This window comes from Stegodyphus dumicola, chromosome 5 (assembly GCF_044657685.1).
Source record: "Stegodyphus dumicola isolate Sdum_Otavi_A_Nest chromosome 5, ASM4465768v1".
Lineage (NCBI taxonomy): Eukaryota > Metazoa > Arthropoda > Arachnida > Araneae > Eresidae > Stegodyphus > Stegodyphus dumicola.
The window spans coordinates 153560394-153574216 of record NC_140772.1 but is presented as its reverse complement, the minus strand read 5'-3'; the positions used below and the strand labels follow the sequence as shown (position 1 = coordinate 153574216).

Below are 13823 nucleotides of genomic sequence, written 5' to 3'. Positions count from 1 at the left end.
CAATCAGCAACACAGCCTTCCAGCCATCAGGCTATAACGGTGAAGACAGCTTCACGGCAAAACACTAAATCCAGCTCTCAACTCGGTCGATCCCTCGCAGACCTCAACACTCTCACGATACACACGACGATGCACTGCTACTCCGCGTACAGGCAGGGTTTATGTAGCTTTTCGCACCAAATCTGGCAACCGTGCCTTTCCTTGCTATTTTCTAATAACCCTAAACCCGCTTTGCGGGGAAGCTGTTTCGCAGCTGGGCATTTCATAACATCAAGAAAACGGTGAAGTTTTCAAGCTTTATTCATGGCTTTACAACTGTTAGCCAAAACATAGTTTAGAGTGTATATAAATCAAACTCAATTGAAAATAATAATGGAGAAACTTATGAACGGAAAACAATTTCGAGAAATCCTGACCGGAGATCTCACATAAAACAAGCATTCCCCCAGCCAGTTAATAATGGACCGAGCTTTAACATATAAATATTTAGAGAAAAGTCGCAATACGGAAAAGAATTTTAATTTAATTTCATAAAAAAATTCATTTAGCTTGGGACAAAACTCGCAAAACAGAGCCTGCTGATCAGTGGAAGTTTGGCTTATCATCTGATAAGTCCAAATTTTTCCTCAACTAATAGAAATGATATAAGGCACAGAGTCAACAAAAGCATGCAAACTTGCGTACATTCGTAGTTCTAAAAGAGATTGGACTAAAATGTTGTCGGAAATTTTAACGGCTAACAAATTAGGCTCACTGTTTGACGTAGAATCTAGGTGGTATAAAGAAAATGCAGACAATCATAATGAAGACATTCCTTTTAGGCAATAGTTGCAGCATTCTCTCAAAGCAATATATATATTTTGCTGAAATTATAGAGGTAGAACCATTATGAGCTAATGTGACTAATATAGAGCATAACATAACTTTGTTACTGATCAAAAGGCTTGCCTTTCGATAATATATCGGACCGCCTTGAACAAAATGTAAAAACCAAGATGACGTATCTCAGATATAAATAAATTGGAAAGGATAAAGTGTTTTTTATAACGGTAAATATTGATCCTAGGTATTTAAATACCCTTGTGTATAAGTGAGCATGCATGTCTTTCCATCAAAGATCAATGCTGTGGTTTATGTATTATTAATGATTATGATGAAAATGTCTGGTGTCTGTAATTATAAATACGATTTTAAAGGCAAAAAAAATATTAAAGAGAAAGATTTTATTTTTCTCTAAGGTAAATTATTTACTCTGAAAGTTTACAAGTTTACTTGTATATTTATGTCAGTATACTAATTTCCTTTTGTAAACTTACTGATTACAGTTTAAGCGGTAGAGACTTGAATTCTCGAAGGGACGATAGAAACTACCAAAAATAAAGGCCGGAAAAATACCAAATTTCAAATATTCATTTAAGGTTAAATAATGTTTTTATTATGAATAGAAGAATTATTATTCGAATTTTGATATGTAGAACGTTTCAATAAGTTGAATTTAATATTGGCATGTAGAATTCAAAATTAATATTGTTTTTATCGCTAAGGCAAAATTTCCTATTAAATGATTTTTTCTTTTAATAATGGTTTATGGATGTTCAATAATGCACTAAAGGCATGAAAATCGTCATTTATAAACAAGTGGCACATATCTGAAGCTCAAAAAATACATTTTGTAAAAAGGGAAAAATGAAATAATTTGAAAAACGGGTTATTTATTATACTAAGATATTTGTTATACTAATATATTTGCTATTTTCTTATACCAGGAATTTGTAATTAAATTAAAATCAAGTTTTCTTTTTCTAAGCCCAATAACTACATTATCAATACAGTCATCACAGTTACTAGTTTATATTGCATGTAAACTTTGATATCACTTTCCCTTTAACGGAAATTTCTTGAAAAGTATATTATTTATTTAAAATTTCTTATAATTGTAAAAATTAGACTATAATATTTTGTTTATGACTACGATTAACACCAAAAGAACATTAACATAAATGTGCAGTGTTTCGGGTCACAGAATTTAGGAAGACATAATCAAGTACCATTATGTACGTATGTATGTAAACTGAAATCTGAAATGTTGAAATCGATCAATCATAGGAAGCTGCAAAATTGCAAAAGGTTTAATAGCATCTTTTCTCGTAAAATTTTAAAATAATTAATTTATTTTACATGCCATTCATATGAAGTATTTATTTTTTATAATAAAAAAAATTAAGCAAAGTGAAAGAATTCTGAAAATTTTTAAATTGTAAAAATCGATAAATTCATTTCCAGATATCAGCTTTGTAAATAATTTTTTTTGTCTTAATTTAGATTTTCTGATTAGAGCTATTATTAATTAAGTGTACAGTTAAACTTATAGTTTTATAAACTGAACAACAGTATTTCTGTTCGAATTGAAATACTGAAATGGATTTGTTAGCATTTTTTAAATCTTTATTGTTCATAATTCAATTTCACATAATGCAAATATAGTTGCGAATTTTCTTCACTGATGCTCTAACTGTAGACAGTTGTAATAAAAAGTTTTCCCACCTTTTTTTTTTTTTTTTTTTTTTTTTTTTTTTAAATTTTATTTATATTTTTTTAGTAAAAACTAGTTCAAGAAATATCAAATATCTATAAATGATCTTATATAATTTTAATCTGATTTTAATCCATTAAAAATATGCAAAATTATTTATAGATCTTTGACAGTCTCATCTATGATCCTGTAAGAGTAAAGCAAGAAAAATAATATTTTCAAATGTCGAAATCCCAAGTTTCATTTTACAAAACGAAACATAGCATTTGGTTTTATTTCCGCGTATGATGTTTTGATACGCTGTTGCATATTTTTTTTTTAATCTTCACATGATTATTATCAGATTCCAGTGCAAGTTTTGGCTCATCTGTGAAAATTGAGTTGGATCCGGTTTTGTCAGTTGGTTCCAGTTGGTGAGTTGGATTCTGCTCTCCGGTTCGCATGTTAACGACTCCAATTCAAACACGCTTCTTTGCCTTTGACGTATTAAACACAAATCATAGTAGCCTAGGCATGGTAGCTTTGAACACAAATCATGGTAGCCTAGGCATATAATCCTTTCATATGTAATCCTCGTCGTACAATATTGGCAAATATTGACCTTAACAATTTTATTAGTAATCATTACTGTCAGAGTTGGTATGATTGATCTTCGATTGCGCTTACCGAATAAAGCCGTATTCTTATCAGCAGTGGGTGTGAAAACCCTAGGACGACCGCAATGGAGTTTTCTGATCTGTTTTACTCGTTTGAATCTCTTTCTAAAGCCAGGAAATTTCAAAATGGTAAATTCAAAAGAAAAAAAAAGGGGGGATTGGCAGACTGTCATACTTCAAGCCAGCCTATGTATAGCACTTCAGCAAGAAGAATTATGTCGTCGTCTTCTTTGAATCCTAACTGCTCTTATCTTATTTAATAATAATAATAATAATATAGAATTATCTTTTAAAGTTTCCTTTATCGCCACTTAAAATCATTTACTCAAAGGCTTCATAGAAACATTATTTACAATGTATAGGTAATTTGCAAATCCGCGGAAAGTGAATTTTAATTCGTCACATCAAATAATCTCTCTTGCACACTCCTTCTACATCTGCAGTGAGTTTAACTGAATGAAACTGACGTATGGGTTTCGAAGCGAATATTGATATGTGATGATGCTTGTTTACAAAATGCTAAATTAAAAGCGATCTCATAGAATGTACCGTACATGTTCATTGACTTACAATCAAGGCTGGCGCTAAGCATTTTGCCTCCCGATGCAATCTTTGTCGGACCTCAATCCTGTTGCCCGGCACTTCTCTAAATTCTAAAAATTTTGCCGCCTTTAATTCTGCTGCCCAATGCCTTCTTGAAAGGAAAAAAAATTACCATCCATAAATTTTGATGTACGTTACTTATCTAAATTCTAAAAATATTGCCGCCTTATAATCTGCTGCCCAATGCCTTCTCGAAATGAAAATAAAAATTGCCATCCATAAATTTTGATGCACGTTACTTCTCTAAATTCTAAAAATATTGCCGCCCGGTGTGACCGCACCGGTTGCAAGGTTCTGGCGTCGACCCTGCTTACAGTAAATTATTTTTTGTATAAACCATCAACTGTGTCATATACATTCATCTAAATCAATTTAAAGCTTCTTAATGGTAAGAAAGATGGGAACAAGGGATCTTCCCGATCGTCAGGCTGTCAAGAGTTTACTCGAACCACTACACGGTTCAGGCCCTTTCCAATCATAGAAGGTTCCCCCAATATTTAGAAAAGGTTTCTACATTTACACGTCAAGTGCAGTTGTGGATCACCTGCCAGCACAGCAGATGCCGTCCATTACATCACTTCATGCCCACTCACCAAGTCGATTAGATCTCCAGCCAACACCGCCCTACTCCAAAGTAAAGGTCTCAGAGGTTACCTAACGGATTTCTATGGTCTACAGGAAGTAAGACAGATTGTCAGCTTCGTCAATGACAACAAGACCATCATACAAGTCATACCAGGTTAAAAACTGAAGATATGCAAAAGGCAGCATGCCTTATATAAATATGTAATTAACTCACTTTTTCATATATATATTCAAATTCCTATTCCAACTTGTTTTCACTAATATAACTATTCAATGTAAGTTGGAAAAACCAACATCAAATTGTATTTATAAATGTAATTTGTTTGTAATTAATTAATAACGAATAATGACCTGTAGTGCCCAATGAGAGGCGAGGCAGGCTAAGAATAAATATTATTATTATTATTAAAGCTTCTTAAAAATATATGTTAAACTATTTTGTCTTTTCGTACTATTTAAATCAATGAAAGAACATGTAAATAAATTAACAAAAAAATAATCTTTGTTGCTGTAAACGAAAAACAAACGATCCAGGTAACTGGAATTCTATTGTGTAAATCAGGATTCCCAACCTTTCTCTTGCATCGACCTCTTTTAAGTTCCATTTTTTTAAAGAAGTTCCCATGAGTTCCATTTTTAAAAGAATGGTTTTCTTCGCCGAGGCCTTACATTTTTCACAATAATTATAATGCAGATAATTGCTCATAAATGACTTAAAGATAAAAATTAGACTAAGAATATGAATGAAAATTTTGAAAAAAAATAGTTTATTCGATTTGTGTTTAATTATTTTTGGATTATTATTATTTTTAAATTTACAAATATAAACAAGCTTTAGGATACAAAATCAGGGTTTAAACAAAAGTTCGATTTAATTAATGTGATGTTTGCGCTTATGTCTTGATGTATTTTTTAAAAATATTTGGCATAAAATTTCGGAACTTAATTCTTAAGTCACTTGGTTCACAAATATTCAGCTCATTCTTGTTTTCAGTAGTAAATTATTGACATGACTAAAGCTTGCTTCTATTAGGTAAGAAGAAGGAAAATTTAATAACGTTGTTTGGTAAAAACTGTGATTTTTGGATACTTCTAGTGCATGACTTTTAAATTCCAAAACTTAATGTATATATATGTTTTGAATAAAACTTGTGCTTTAACATCCTTCTTCAATGCAATCAGCTTTTTCTTGCATCATATTATCGAGATCTACTGTATCGTAGGTCTATGAGCCATGCTAGCACGTTCAAATTTTCAGTGTCTTAAAAGCGAAGATTAAAAATCTTCTTTTTTTTTTTTAATTTGGCAAGTTGATGATATATAACAATATATCTTCTGAGGAAGTTTTGCGTTCTTCGTTCTTGTAATTTTTAATCTAAGATAATTAATTGAATAATTATTTGCAATTAAGTTTACTTTTTATTACAAATGGCGAAGGTATTTCAAGCATCGAAAGTCAACATTTCGATTTCTTTATAAAGAGATCTATATAAAAGCTTATATTTAGTTCATTAATGGTACTTCAATGTGGATGGAGTTTTGCCGTCGACTTACATACTTCCTGCTAAGCTATAATACTCAAATTTTGTGCACGCAATGTTTTGTCGATGACATACAATATGGCGGAGCGATTTTTTTCAAAAATTCGATTTAGGTTTTTTTTTTTTTTTTAAAATTTTTAGCTCCGAATCTCAAATTTGACAGGTTAAAGGAAATCCGTTTTCTTATTTGCAGCCAACAACACTATTGCTAATCTGGTTTGTTGCCTTATGCCAATTTTCAAGTTTTCTTTATAACGCAATGCAATTTGTTTTGGCTGACATGACAAGTCGAATGAAACTAACTTTAAAGATATTTTATTTAGGTTTAACAAAATCTACAGAACAGTACTGACCCCGTCAAGAACCCTTGGTGTAGATACTATAAGTAAAATACAAACAATAATAATATGCTAAAATATATTATTAGTTATTAAAAATATATTATTAGTTATTAAAATATATTATTAGTTAAGAAATTGTTTACTCACATTATGAGGAGTGGCTTCGTTTTGATAGGTATCTATGAATATTCCTAATCCATCAAAGTAATCCATGTATCCAAAAACCGGACCTGAAATATGATTTTTAATCATTACATGCCATTACGTACTTTTTGTAAGTTACAATTCTGTGGCAGAGAGAACTTGTGATTAGTGTGTGTTAGTGCATATCTTGAAGGTGAGTAATAATAATTAGATAATTTTGTACAAAATAACAATCATCTTTCCTTTTGCTTCATTGCAGAGTTAGATTTGATAATTTTTCTAAGTTTCCGCTACAGAATATTCTAGTTACTTTCATTCCATCGAATATGTCCACTGTGCCGAACACAGACCTCACATGTACAATCTAAAAAATCCTTATACCGAAACAAGCTTACGTTTGGACTTTCTTTTAGATTTTCTGCAAAGGTTTTCTCTTTGATTACCGGATATTCTCATTTATTACCATATACCAGCATGGTATTATTAATCTATGATCATTTCAAGCTTCAGAAATAAGGCAAACTAATATTTTAGTATTCTAGGTTCGGTAATGTTGTTTGTTTCAAATATGATTTAATTATGAACAGTTTACGAGCTAAAAGCCAAAATCATGAATATTATTACTGAGGGAATTATTAACTCAAATTAAGTTTAGCTTGAAGGAGAATCAATTTTCCGTGGCTACGTTGACTGATATATCTAATTAAAATAAGAATGACTATAATGAACCTCAGGTTGGCAATTTTTTTCTCGTGGTTTGTTATAAGAAAATTATCTCTGAACTTTTTTAAATGTAAATAAATAACATTAGGAATTTTATACAAATTGTTAAAATTATAAAAGATGACTATTATTCCCGCTTTGAATGTAATAAATGTGATCGATTATGAAAGTATGATTAAATATACATCTACACCAAGAAATAAATGGCAGCATAAATTGAGACAAATAACGATGACGGAAAAGGTAAAGTAAATATTTTATCATTAAAAAAAACGAACTGGAAAAAAAAAAAAACTTTGACAAATAGTTGCTTCCGCGTACGATCAAAATGCTTACCTAAATGCAGTGGTTCCTTGGCATACCAAAGCGCCATGCCTTCTCCATTTAAATAGACACCCTTGCCATGAATGTGGAACTGTACTTGGAATTCCCAGTCAGAATTCAATACAGGCTGAAAGAAAGAAAATAGAGCCAATTTTTGCAGAAAATGTAACAAGTACTCCTTTAAAAACCCTTTCTCATTAACATCTGAGAATCTTATCAGTTGGTACTTCAGAATTACAGTGAATTGGCCTAAATTTTAATTGATAGTGATCCAGCAGACTTTCAACAGTTTAAAATCGCAGCATTTACAAATAGGTATGTGCGCAGTTCTATATATCTGTGTACATTGTAAGATCTAGTTTCTTGGCTAACATAAATTGCTACTAAACTTACTAGATTCTGTGCTTACAAATCCACCATCCACTTGTAGCGATAAAACTAAAGATAATGGTGGACCAAAGTAAATTTAAAGATAAGCTTCAGGATTCTAAAAATTAAGCTAACCTAGCAGATTTTCTGAGGAACCTACACCGGCGTGATATTAGACTTCGGCGGCAAGAATGTGAAGCCGAAATTCAGAATTCAAACGGCTGGCAGAAATAAAAACGTGCGCACTCAATAGCGAAATACACTCTTACTTAACCTTTTTGCTACTTCAATTTAAATACACTCTCGTTCACCCTAATTCATTACATCCTGGCGAGAAACAAGAAGGGACAGAAAAGGCTAACAAATTATAATAACTATTAGTAAAAATAATATACCTCTCACAGCATGATTTTGTATTCTGCAGAAATTATCTAATTGTTTGCTAAATTTAATCAACATGCATCAGATACAATAAAATGTCATGTAATATTAATATTACACGATATCCAATGAAGCAAATTACAAAGAGTGCCGGTTTCAGAGAATGCGAAGGCTATTAAGTGCACTTGTTGCGTTTTAACAGGATAATTTTTAAATGTAACAATTTTATATTTTCAAATGTTTTGCTCAGTTCTGTTGGAGTACACTGCAAAATCAAACTTGTTTTCATCCGTTCTTTTAATTATCATTCTTTCTGTACATTATCTGTGGTTGCTTAAGTAATTGTGTTAGTCCTGCTCTTTGCAGTTCTAATTCAGTATTATTTGGGGATTGTCGAAATGTTTACTGTGTCATCTTCGTTTCGTTTGCGCAGTTCAAATATTTTTAGTCAAATAACACTTAGCCTATAAGGTATTTCTCCCGCCTTCTTCGCATCCTTCGTGGTGTGGTGGTCTGCACGTTCGGTGTGTATTCCAGAGGCCCGCGATTCGATTCTCGGCAAAGGCGTTGCAAATTTTTCATTTCTCCTGCTTCCAAAAAATACTTAATGTCTCTAAAAGCAATTCATTCTTATATAATCTATACTCAATTTTCGGATTTTAAAAAATTTAATGTGCTCAATATATTCCATGAATTTAAATTTATGTATATTGTTAACGATATGTAAGAGTAAAGTGATATATGCCTTAATACTAGATAGGAAGTTAATGGAGATTCAAAGTTGTTCAGCAAAAGTAGAGGTGTTGAGAACCTTAAGATGTGTGTATTAAAAAAAAAAAAACTCAGCTAGATTTAATTTTAAAAGATTTTGTTAGAAAAGCTATAACATTTTTTAACATGAAAATTCTACTCGTACAGGATTCTGATATCAAAAGGGTATGATTTTTTTTTTTTTTTTTTTTTTTTTTAAGTTGGGCGACTTGGTGAATGTAACAGAATTGGAAATAGCAACAATCGTACTGAGGAGAATGAAGTGTTATGAGAGTTCAAGACTCTCATTTTATCTGGTTTACTTTCTTAGTCAAGCTTTGCAACCAACAAAAACTTATAAGCCTTTCGGAGTTTTACAGCGGTGTGAAATTAGTAGACTGCCACAATTGGCAGCTAAAACGGCCCTTACCCTATTAGGCATGGAGATAAACTGGGCTTTGAACAGAAACGGGCAACTCATTCCATGCTATGCCACACTTCATGAACCGCATTTCCTGGAGAGGGGTGGCGGGCTAATCTCTCAGCAACTCATGACCAGCTGTTTTCAGTGGGTGACAGATCTGGATATCGTGCAGGCCAGGGCAGCAATCGAATGTCCTGTGTATCGAGTCAGAACACGATGTGCAACATGTGGTCTTTTATTATCTTGTTGGAACATGGCTTTTGTGAGCCTCGAAGATAGGTCACAACCACTAAACGTAAGATGTCAGAAATGTATCCATCTGAGTTCAAATTACCATCGATTCGAACTAAAGATGTGCGTGTCGTGTATCCAATGGCTGCCCAAACTAGCACAACAGGTGCAAGGCCTCTCTGCCGATATCGAGTGCAAGCAGATGACATGCGGTCCCCTCGGATATTACAAACACGTGCGCGGCCATCAGAATACTGCATGTAGGACCGGGAATCGTTTGAAAAGGTGACATAGTGCCACTCCTGTACCCAGCTTTGTCGTTTGGCGCACCAGAGTCGCCGTCTTTCTCTATGCTGCATTGTCAAGGGAAGCCGAAGTAATGGTTATCCTGCTGATAGTCCACGCTACTGCAAATGTCGACGGACTTTACGAGCTGATACTGGGCGTGCTGCAAACACGCCTCTTTTCTAATTAATGGTCCGTGGTGTGGTCGTACGGTTTAGCAGAGCTGACCTCACAATATGTCTGTCCTTTTTGACGTTAGTTATGAGAGGGCGTTGAGATCCTGCATGCTGTTTAGTATGATTTTCAGCAATCTATTAATTCCATATTCGCATGAAAGTGGTTGGATGTCGATCAGTGAGACCGGCGATATCGCGGAACGATAATCTACACTTTTGATGGGCAACGATCCTGCCTCTATCGAATTTCGAAACTTGCCGCTAAGCAATTCCTCTTCTTATTTAAGGTATAACACGATATTCTTAGCAAACTCCAACCTTACAAAGCACTTTCCGAATGAGAAATCCATTATACAACTTTTCTTTTATGCAGTGCTTCAAAAATTTAAAAAAAAAAAAAAAAAAATAGCGTCTCTCATAGAGAATTTTTGCGTCATTCCATATAAGATAACTACTCATTGAGAGCATTCAGTATACTTTAAGAACGCACTTTCGTAGAAATTCAATTCAGATAAAAATAAAGCGAGATTTCATAACGCACTTTGGTAGAAGTTCAGCAAAAGATATTTATGTTTCAAATTTAATCAGAAAACTTGGCCATATAAAAGAAACGTTCTCACTACTGCGTCGTTCTAAATGCGCTGAAATACTAATCATTTACCATATCCCAACTTCTTCCTTTCATGTGATTTTGACGTTCGTCAGATCATTCCTTCCTGGTGTTGCAATTTTAATAGCCAGAAGTTTAAATAATATTCAGAATTTATTTTTTTGAACTTACATAAGATAAATAATATTTTTTATTTTATTGGAAAGGGAATAAATTGGATTATTCGAAGCGATCACAAACATATATATATATATATATATATGTGTGTGTTTGTTATAGGAAATAATACCACCATTTGCGAAGTGACAGTAGAGTGAGTGAGTAAAGTTTCACTTACAAAATTATTCCAAATAGCTCCTTGTTTATCAGGTTCATCTGTGGTCAAACGGATGAATGTTTGCCCAAGTTGTGCGCTTCCTGTCAAGTCCCAGTAAACTAGATTGTCAGCACCTGCTAGAAATAAGAGATTTAAAATTTCTCATTATTTCAGTAATATACTTTCCACATTAATAGTAGAGGGAGATAGTTATAGATTCTAAATATTATGAAAAGAACTATAATAATACTATATTAAAGAATTTTCTTCTTTTCTTTATAAAAATAAAAGTTCCTTTAAGACAACTGATATAATACTTTCGACGATTAGAATACGGGGAAATTTTTAAAAAAATAGCGTCTCTCATAGAGAACTTTTGCGTCATTCCATCTAAGATAACTAACTACTCATTGACAGCATTCAGTATACTTTCTTAACGTACTTTCGTAGAAACTCAATTCAGATAAAAATAAAGCGAGATTTCATAACGCACTTTGGTAGAAATTCAGTAAAAGATATTTATGTTTCAAATTTAATCAGAAAACTTGGCCAAATAAAAGAAATGTTTTGCCACTCGTTACATATTTGTCTTTCAAATTTAATAAACAAACTCAAAAATTTAAAAGAAATGTGTCGCCACTGCTCGAATTAAAATGTTTTTATCTTCCATCGGGCAATGTTTTGTCTTTGAGCAAAACATAAGATATTTAGTTTTTCTTTCAAATTTATTCTGCTATTAATTAACAAACTAAGCAATTTAAAATCAATAAACACAGATTCATTTCAATTATTATTGATTACTAAACAGGCTAGCGAAATTACACTAGTTAGATTGATTATAATCATAAATATAAATCATGTATTATACATAAACAAAAGTGAATTTTTTTTTTCGTGTGCAGTTCATACAGGTCTACAATTTTATTCCGATCCTGATGAAGTTTTGCTTACTTGACTTGAGAATAAGAGGAAGATGGAAAAATGGTTTCGTACGTCATAATGGTTTCACCAATCCAACTACTGGAGGAAAACATTATTTATGCATGAAACATGAAAAACATTGGTATGAACATGGAAAACCTGGGCTTACAAACTTGACGTCTATCGCGTCATGAAGAGAACTCATCCTAACACCTTTAAAGTTAACAAAATTTCAAAACTTCCTGCTCGAAACAGTTTTAGTTTCAGTTGAGTAGCAATTATGCTTAATGCTGTTCAGAGAATTCAAATCATATCGTTCGTTTTAGGGACCCTATATTTCTGGACGAAACGCTAAATTCCGTTTGTAAACTTAAACGCATAAAATAAAAAATCTGATGTGTACGCGACATGACTTCCTTGTACGAAATATTAAATTATATGCATTTTTTCTGCATTTCATTTAAAATTATTGAATTGAATTAAATCTACTTCGTCTATAGCGCATAAATTACAATAGAATAAATGAGCTTTTTAAAATTCACTATATTTATTTAGCATAGCGATACTCTGGGGCTAGGTTCACTTAACAGCGTTACATCTTATTTATTTTATAATTCAGAATGCAGAAAAAAATTCTATCATCGGGAAAATTAGCTAATCGTTGCTACATATTCTATTCAAATACTATAATGAATCTAAAACGATGTATAAAAGAAATTAAACAAATAAAAAATAAACAGTTTTTCACAGACGATTCAGCGTTACATACCTAATGCACATGCGCTACTCGTAAATATTCTCCTCAAAATTATTCATTAGAGATGTATTTCTCATTCAATTAATTCAAGTTTTACTTCGCGGAAAGGCAAAAATAATAAAAACACAAAATATCTTCTTAAAAGTTTAAAGATATAGAGAGACATAAAACACCAAATACAGTTAAAAAAACTTTTTAAAAAAATTTACAATTAAAATTACACATTCTACGCAAAAATAAAGAATTCGGGCAGCGGGCAAGACAGATTTTTCGCTGCACAAAAATGAAAGTTTACTTTTGGTCTCACTCGGCAAAATGATATTGAAGGAGTAGAAACTGATTTAATTTGTTGTGGACATTATGCCGAGTCAATGTATGGAATAATTTAATAACTTAAATGATAATTCCAGAATGGATTAAGCATAATTTAATTCGCAATAATAAAAGAAGACGTGACTTTGTTGTGGCGAAGCAAGCTTAGATTCTCTAGATTGGCAACAAATCCACTGTTCTGCTAAGTTTCAAATGTAAACAAATATGGCTGCTATGTTAAAAACATTAGGCTTAGCCGCACTTAAACAACTTTTAAATTGTTGATAATTCTACGAGTATTACATACAGGTTAACTAAAGACATAAAAACCTTAACCGGAAGATAAGAACAACATAATTCAATCATTTTTAAAGCAAAAATGCACAATTTACAAATATATAAGAATAAAGTAACTGAGGTCACTGAGCCGAGTAACAGAGTAAACATATATATACATATATTTATATACTTTTGGTGCGGCCGACTGCAACCAAAATAGGAGATATAGCAGTCCCACATACAAAATTTCAACTTTCTGAGGCTATTCGTTTTTGAGTTATGCGTGATGCATACATGCATACGTACGTACATACATACGCCACGAAAAAATCTCTTCTGAAGCTATTTTAAATCAGTTTTGGCAAAAAGAGTTCTTTATTTTGTCCCTACGTACAGATGTCACGGAAAAACATCGTTAAATTGCATTCGATAGAGATCAAAATGGATATTTTCGTTGAAATGTGATACCGAAAATTTTTCGCAATTATAATACTTCCTTTACTTTGTACAAGGAAGTAAAAGGTGGAAATTTTGATTCCCACAAGTTCATTTTTAAGACAGC

At 32.2% G+C, this 13823-nt stretch overlaps 1 protein-coding gene across 4 annotated transcripts in view; it reads right to left on the bottom strand.

Annotated features, from left to right (window-relative positions):
• LOC118180039 (VIP36-like protein) overlaps positions 1-13823 on the bottom strand; it is a 57951-nt gene that overhangs the window by 19482 nt on the left and 24646 nt on the right. For 3 of the 4 annotated variants that reach the window (XM_085817260.1, XM_085817259.1, XM_085817257.1), the window contains exons 2-4: positions 11014-11129; positions 7463-7577; positions 6407-6489 (exon numbers count right to left, since the gene is read on the bottom strand). In XM_085817260.1, the coding sequence (XP_085673386.1) occupies positions 6407-6489; positions 7463-7577; positions 11014-11129 (314 nt within the window). The remainder of the gene's footprint in view (positions 1-6406; positions 6490-7462; positions 7578-11013; positions 11130-13823) is intronic. The other variant, XM_085817258.1, reaches the window with a different exon arrangement.